An 8,216-nucleotide genomic window follows, 5' to 3' on the forward strand; every position below is an offset into this window, starting at 1 on the left:
CAGCTCAGCAGTCAGTCTGGAGTGCTGTGCAGAGTGTGCATGCATTCTTGAGAGCAAAGCAGAGCTTTAATTCAGTCCCTCCTGCACGCACATCTGCACACACACACTGGCCCATATTTATCCTACAGCCTGGCATTAAGAGCAAGTCACATCACATCTAGACAACGGCCAAGTGAAGTGATGCTCTTAATGGTTACAAAATGAAGGCTGACAGAAAACAAGAGAAAAACGAAGATTGGAGCCTCATTAAAGTTTAAACATGACTGAACTTGCACAACGCATCATCTGAACAGCAACCAGTGTAATCACAAATAGTACATCAGGAAGTCCTTCATTATTTCTAATGAAAGTCTTTGAAGTGTTCACTGTCACAATGTTTTTGGTAACTAGTTTACCTGCAGCTAAGATGTCATGACAATTAAAGAATAAATGATTACAGCCAGAAATGTAATCCATGGAAACCAAACAAAAATAAATACACGTAGTTGGATATTCGTTAAATAAAGTCACCTCTTCACCAGGTGACCCACGTGTGAGACTCTGCTGAAGTTCTCAGCAACATAACTTTATGAATGCTCATTTATCCAGCAGTTAATCCTGTTTCTGAACGTCTTTTACAACCTGCAAAGCAGAAATATGGATGAGGTGCTTCGCTCCAGGCCAGAGGAGTCCTTGATCCAGGATAAGAGACACGTCCTCATTCTGGGAGGAAACATGTTAACCCCTTCAAACCCTAAGGTTATGATACATGATACTAAAGGTCCTGAACTAAACCATATACTTTACCATGTGGAATAACAGCTGCATGTATTCCTGGGAAACTCTTCTTGGGACATACTTAACCTTGTTTCCTGATGAGATTGCCTGAAGAGACTAAATACTGGTTTAGTTCGTCTGCATTCACTCCTGTCACTCAGGAAAAGATGTGTGATTCGTAACCAAGACTGTGTTTTATTAGTGAACAATTTTACTGTTGAAGCTTAAATATTATCATCAAACATCATTAAATCAAACCAAATCAAAGTTTTTGATCATACTTATTAGCCATTCAATGTACTTGTATTTATATTCTGTAACTCCTTACTCCTAACCCTATGATGCTGACTTCCAGTTATTCCCTTCACTGCCGGCTGCTGTGAGAGTTAGCCGTATGCTACAGGTGTCTTTTCTTTATACTGTCTACTTTATATTAAAAAGATTGGACTGGTGACAAAGTAGCTGCTCAGCGAGTGTTAGCTGTAGTATTATCTGTTAGATGATGATAGATTCTGTTGGAGACTGCTCATTTTCTTTGCGTTATTTGAATTAAGTCAGCTGTTTTTGTTATGTGCATTATTATGTGTTATGTGAACTGGGATGAGTAGTGTGAATGTGTATGGTTATATTATTCATAAAAACTGTTTAGACCTCAGGAAGAATAACTGCTGAAATGCAAAAGCTAATGGGGATCTTAATACAAACAATCCACACCTGCTGTTACCACCAGTGACCACAGGTGTCGCCACATCAGCCAGGACTGATATACTATGACTTTAAATGTGTGATAATATTACTTTATTACTTGTTCTGCAGCAGTAACAGGACTGCTGAGGGGTCAAAGGTCACCTCTACATTCACATTTCAGCAAGTATGAATTCTTTTCAGTTTTGGACAAGGTAAAGGTAAAAAGATGAGTCACAAATGAAGTGCACAGAACAAAAAGAGAGCGTAGGAATCTGCATAAAAACAGTCTATTTTTATACCAGTAAAAAGGGAAAAAACAAAATATGTAATTTTATATTTTCATTTCTGTGACAAGCTCAAAAAACAAACAGATGATACTAAACAAGGAAGAGCCACACAGTAGACACACAAATCAAGGGGAAATTCCAGCACTGTATGCACTGTAAAAATACACTACAAATGATAAACTGACAAATGTGCCCCCATGCTCCAGTGAATCTCTAAGGGAGTGAATGGCATGGGAATGAGCTTTTAACAGAGACACTGGGGGAGGAAGAAAGGAGTCCCATTGCGAAAGAGTTGAATTACCATATCACTGAGGAGCAAGTACAAAGCTCCTTGAGAGCAGCAGGGGATCCGTCATCCAGTGAAGAGCGGTGTTGAAATGTGGATATTTCTGAGTACTCAGACACCACACACTGGTAATAAGCAGTGGGGGAGATCACACAGTTGTTTAAACCTCATACACCTCAGCCTGGGAATCCAGGCTTCAACGAGGAACAAAAACAGACCTGAATATGGAAAAACCTTTGGTCAATCCTTCATGAATTATGAACTCTGTAAACAAACTTATGAACATGAATCTGAGACATATAAATTACAGCAAATAATCTGAACAACAGAAGTTTTATATTAATGTTGACGAGTTTAGAAGCCAATGTTTCCTCGAGCAAAGCTGTAGCCCAGTTTGTTCTGGTTCCCGAGGAAAGACATGAGGCCCACATAGGCCTCTACGTGGATCGGCTGATTCAGGACCAGGACGCCATTAGCCTTCCCAGGAACTGGCTTCATGACATGGACTTTCTGTGCTGCATCTTTGAGCTTCTCACGGAAGTTCTGGATCTGTGGACAAGAGGACAGGATGATCAGAAATATGTCAGAAAAAAAGTTTATTTCCTGTATGCCATCTCTTGGCAGCTTGCTTTGGTTAGGACGCAGCATATCCGAGGTCCTCTGAAGTTCAACTCTTGCAAAAGCTTATTTTAGGGCGGTGTGTTGTTTTGAGTGAAATGTTTCAACAACATCTGGATGGACTGTCATCAAATTTGGTCACACACATTCATGTCCCGCCAGGGTGAATTAAAAACTTTGGTGATCCATTAACTTTTCTATCTCGTGCCATCATCAGGCCCCCCTCAGCTGTACTTAGTGTTAATTAGCAAATGTTAGTATGCTAACAGTCTAACAGAACCTGTTAAATGATTTCAACTGTTGAACTGTTTAACGACAGTTTGTTATTCTCAGCTTGCTAGCATTTAGCTCTAAGCACTACCACTAGTGAGTCTGCAGATTCCATTGAAGTGAACATTTTGTTGGATTTGTTAAAGGCACAGTCTTCTATACAGAAGCATTTACAGTACACAGTAAACTGTTTATTTAGTGGCATAAATTTATTCAGACTTGAAATCTACCTGGACCTAAGAGAGATCAGTTCTTAAAACAAGGTGGGTTAGCTCTATTTTAAGATGGTGGAGCTTGTTTATGATAGAATAGTTTCCGGTTTACTGTTAACCACACCAGTTGCACACGGCCAAGATTGACAGCTGCTACCACAGAGACCTGGTTTAATTCGTGGTTGCAGCAGTCACTTCACTGGCAGCTCCTACCTGCACAGAGGAGTGTGTAAAGAAGCATATGAATCCATGTCTTATTAACTCCTAAATTGGGCTGAATTAAAAACATTTCTGCACCTTTTACTATGTCTTGAATTTGTTTTCGAGTTCCTCTTTTTAAAAACCTTTATTTAATCAGGAATCTATCACTGAGATTAAACATGACACATCCTAACAGCTCCCAAAAACAACCCGAGAGCCGCCTCAACAATAATTTACTTAAACTAATCTGATATACGCCAAAACACTGGCAGCCAAAAGAGAGAGCACAGCTTCTGCATGAAGGGTTTGTTTTTAAACAGAGTCCATTTTTAGCAATTTTAGATCTAATTACAGAAGGTTCCAGAAGGCTGCGTTCATCAAGTGTTTTTACTAGTTTTAATGTCAGATAGCTGTTTTATGCTCATTTCTAGAACCCTAATCAAGTCACAAAATATTTAAATTATAATTCATAATATAAATTTCATTTTCATTATACATTTTTTTGCTTGTTTGGAAATGAAGTAGGAAGATTCTGCAGTGTGTAATGTTTTCTGACGACCTGATCAACACTGTGGACGATCATTAATGGCTTAAATCTTACAAGTGAAGTAATAATAATGGCAGTCACTCTCTTACTCTGTATAAAGCAAGAAACATTTTACAAGTTTGACATATAATGAAACAAATATGTGCGGGTCTGTTGAAATGACACTGCTGAGAATGTGATTGCTCCATCCTTTTGTCCTCGTCATGCTGAGTCAACTGTTTTAACTGCTGATGAACACCTTCGTTGTGTTGAAATTTCTGTATAAGTCTAGAAACACGTCATACTTACACACTGGTGTTTTCCTCAAGAGGAAGAGGAGAGTTATTTGTTGTAGGACAAATAGTCTGAATCTAAACCTAAAACAGTGGATTGAGTGCTGGTTTTTATATATTTATATTATTTATCTGGTATCTGCACAGTGTTAGGATCCAGATTTGTCTCTGTTGTGAGTATTTCATTAGACATCAAGTATGATTGATTAAACATGAATGATATCTGATCTCTAATTCCAGTAAGTCATTTCCTCTGTGATGACTCATCTGACCACACAATGAATCTCATCACACTGGTGTTTTTTTAAGTGACAGGATAGGTAAAGGTCTCCAAAACTCTCACACCTCCACATGGATCAATCAAGTCATAAAACACATTACAAATATTTCAACAGACAAATTCAAGGCTCAAATTTTTATCTTTATAACCAGAGATTTTCTTTTGTTGTTGACATATCTGACTGTCAATCGTGTGCCAACCTTCTCTGGAAGCTCTCCCAATGAAAGCTGTTGACAGTGAGGTGTGTGGATTACTCTGAGTAACTGGGGCCACAAATCAAACTCATTCTCTTCACCTTCATCGCAGTGGGCTTGTGGCAGAAAAAAAAAATTGCAAATAAAACCAGAACTCTTTTTCATGCCTCAACACCACCGGAGATAAGTGAGAAATTTTATTAACTTTATTTTTGCAAAAACAACGCCATACTGTTATCAACTGAACGATGAACTTACGTCACAGAGTGTAGCGAATGTGTCACTGATGTTCCTCACGGGGTGGTAGGTGAAGGTGATGAAAGGGAAGTCAGTGGCAAAGGGGTTCCACCTAGAGATGAAGGAGGGCTCTCTCAGCCGGTCCCAGAAGACTCGCAACCCCTCCCCTTCTCTCCTAAACACATCAAGACACAGAGGAGATGACAAAGTGTCTCCCACTCACAGTGACACATTTGACTCAACCATGTGCTCAAACTTCAGTTCATGCTGTCATCACATCAACAACATTACTCGACGCTTTCTACAAAAAAGCTCATGATTTGTTTACCACTGAGAATCATGTACAAAGTGCTGAATATAGATGTTTTGTTTGACTCAGGCCGCATCGTATAGGTTGTTTAAGTGACAGTTATGGGGCATGTACTTGTTTTTGCCGATAGCTTTTATCCAAGCCATCGTGTAGAAGAAATAATGCAGCTAAGGAGCTGCAGTATAACAGCTAAAAAAAACCTTACTGCAGCCAAAGCAAGAGCTAACAAGTTAAAGCTAACTGGGAAAACTAGCTTAAAAACTTTCATTTAATTTAATTTAACTAAGATCTTGTTACTTTAGTTTATTGTGGCATAACTAATTGAGATAGTAGTTAAATTGATTCATTATGGGGGTTACAAAAAACAAAACAAAACCCTAAACAAGCTCTACTAAAAAGTAACTAGCCTAGCTTAGTAGCGTAGCATTAACGTCTGTCAGATAGAAAAGTAGCTAAATATTCTGCCCTGTAGTGTTAGCGTTGTGAAAGAAATGCTAAGCTAAACTACCAAATAAAAATACGACCTGATTGACATTAGGCCACACAAAGTGCAGTTGATGTTAGCCTGTTGGAGAAGCTAACATGCTACACCCACTAAATGGTAACTAGCCTAGTTTAGTAAAGTTGCAGCTGCCATTGCCGCAAAGAAATCTTCCAATTCGGTGGGGTCAAGCCACTTTTAAACTATAAACTGTATTTAAAAGTATTCAACTGTAAATAAATCTATTTCAATATTAATTCACATTACATTTAATCCTTATAACTATCTTGATTACCTTCACATTTTTATTGTAACTTTTTATTGTGAAATCTTTCTATTTATATTTACTCCATCTGACTTGCAGTACTTGCTCTACTTAATCTTTCTTTCAATTTTTTCTCTTTACTCTGTTTATTGTTATGCACCAAAACACCAAAGCAAATTCCTCATTTGTGAAAACTGGCAAGTTTATGTTTTTAAAGGAGTTCAAATGGACTAGAAATCTGAAGGAACACGTTGTTTCTAATGTTTTTCCCTTGTATTTTTTGCCTAGAAAGCACAAAATAAAAGGAACTATATTTTTTCTATCCATTGTGCAGTGCGCCATCCAGCCTGAAAACCAAAAACCCTTCTTTCTCAATTTCACAGTTTCAGTAATTATCACTTTTAAGTACCATACAGTATATAGTATATGTCACTTGTGTGCACAGATAGAAATACCTCCTGATATGAAGTTAGTACCCCTTCATGTATCATTATATTTTTTCCATGATATTAACATCAGTTCACATTATTTCCCTGAAGGGGGACTACCAGGCCTGTTGGCTCCGTGCTACGTTAGAAAAATGAAAAAATGGCACTAATCTGTCCTCAGGGCAATCTCATGTTTACCAGGCTCAGAGGTAATCTACAGTGTGTTCATCATATTCCTTTTCTTTCTGCTGTTCTTTCATTTTAAAGTAAATACTGTGGGGTTTTAATGAAAATGCCCTGGGGTCATATCTTTTCTCAGCCTAATGAAACCTCAGAAGACTGAGAGCAAACAGACCTCCAAACACTTGCAGATCTCATCTTTGAAATGATGTTGGTGTTGATCTACATGCTGTGAAGATCTTTACAATTCTGTCTCTCATACCTCTTAAGACTGTCATATCTGCGAGGAACAGAGTATCTTCATTACTGTTCAAAAGGTCACAGAGAGTTCAAAACACCCTTATCTGCATTTCCTTTTAGGGGAAATCTTCCTCAAGAGTATCCAAACAGACCTGAGACCAAATGTATCAGAGAAAACAGAAATAGACAGCGAAAACATCAGACAAATATCAACACCACGTCTAACTATCACATAAACCATGTAAAAAAGTTTTAGGTGCAGAGTATTCTAGTCAGTTTTATTTCCCCTCATGACATACAAAAACAAAACCTTTTCCTTCAGTGCTTCTTCTGATGAACAGGACCATATAAATAAATAAACAGGTACCTCAGTTCTGATCGTACAAGTACAATACAACCATGCTGATGCTGAGCAGGTATGATGTTTACCATCTTAGTTTAGCGTGTTAGAATGCCAACATTTGCTAATTTGCATTAAACACAAAGTACATATGAGGTCGATGTGAATGTCATTACTTCTGCAGGTATAAAGCAAAAATACTGGACAAATAAAATAACTGAACAAAACAAAACAAAAGTGAAGGCTATTTTTCAGAGTTTTCTTTTGTCCAAAAAATGATTTGATTAATAAATAAAGATAAACTGGCAGGCTAATCGATGAAAAATGTTAGCTGCAGGCCTAAACTTTCTATACAAAGATCTTTGCTCACCATTTTTGTTGGTTGTTGTGCTGAAGATTCACTAACTATATAAAAATGATGTGTTCATTATTAATGTGTGAGGACAAGCTTTTGGTCAGGGACCTTCTTCAATCATCAGTGCAACCTAAAAAATGTGTGACCTAATGCTAAATCAAGATGTCTTCCATTAAAAATAAAAGGAGTAGTTTGGATTACAATCAAAACCTCTGTTCTGTGTGAATTTAGGATGAGTTTAACAAAACTTTCATGGTGGAGTTCAGGCAATTTCAGCTACATTTCCATGCCTTGCTGTTTGATCATCACCTGTTTAACAAAGCACGTAAACAACTGCTGAATCAACCCTTCAAAACAGTAGCTTGGAAAAACCTGCAGTGGCAGGTTTGGCTCCTCAATCCGATGCATTTGCATAAAAAATGTAACGATAAAGATGGTAAGATAAATAAATCAGGATGCAGGCGATTTCCCAACAGTGTTCTGATCTTTAATGATCTGTCATGCTGATGTGCTCATTTTTACCACAAACCTTGTGCAACAGCACTTCCTGCCAACCAGAATTAAACACCTGAGGCTAAACAATACTGGTGCAGCTATTGATATGTCACTGTCCTAGGGAGGGGCTGCATCATAATGCAATCATCTCGCCCTGTTTACACAAGCACTTTCAAAATGACAAAGCTGCTGCTGAACATTTTGTGCCTCTTCCAGAACAAATGTTGTGCATGGAGAAAGGAAAAAAAAAAAAAAAAAAAACGTGGTACAAAAGC

The 8,216-nt window shown here is 37.9% G+C and overlaps 1 protein-coding gene across 2 annotated transcripts in view; it reads right to left on the reverse strand.

Annotated features, from left to right (window-relative positions):
• Positions 1–1,720: 1,720 nt before the first annotated feature.
• tprg1 (tumor protein p63 regulated 1) overlaps positions 1,721–8,216 on the reverse strand; it is a 20,833-nt gene continuing 14,337 nt past the window's right edge. For both annotated transcript variants that reach the window (XM_023404234.2, XM_023404235.2), the window contains exons 5-6: positions 4,869–5,022; positions 1,721–2,565 (exon numbers count right to left, since the gene is read on the reverse strand). In XM_023404234.2, coding sequence (XP_023260002.1) covers positions 2,371–2,565; positions 4,869–5,022 — 349 coding nt within the window. In that variant the 3' untranslated portion in view covers positions 1,721–2,370. The remainder of the gene's footprint in view (positions 2,566–4,868; positions 5,023–8,216) is intronic.

This window comes from Seriola lalandi, unplaced genomic scaffold, assembly GCF_002814215.2.
Source record: "Seriola lalandi dorsalis isolate HSWRI2012SDOR001 ecotype SW California unplaced genomic scaffold, Sedor1 jcf7180002054235, whole genome shotgun sequence".
NCBI lineage: Eukaryota > Metazoa > Chordata > Actinopteri > Carangiformes > Carangidae > Seriola > Seriola lalandi.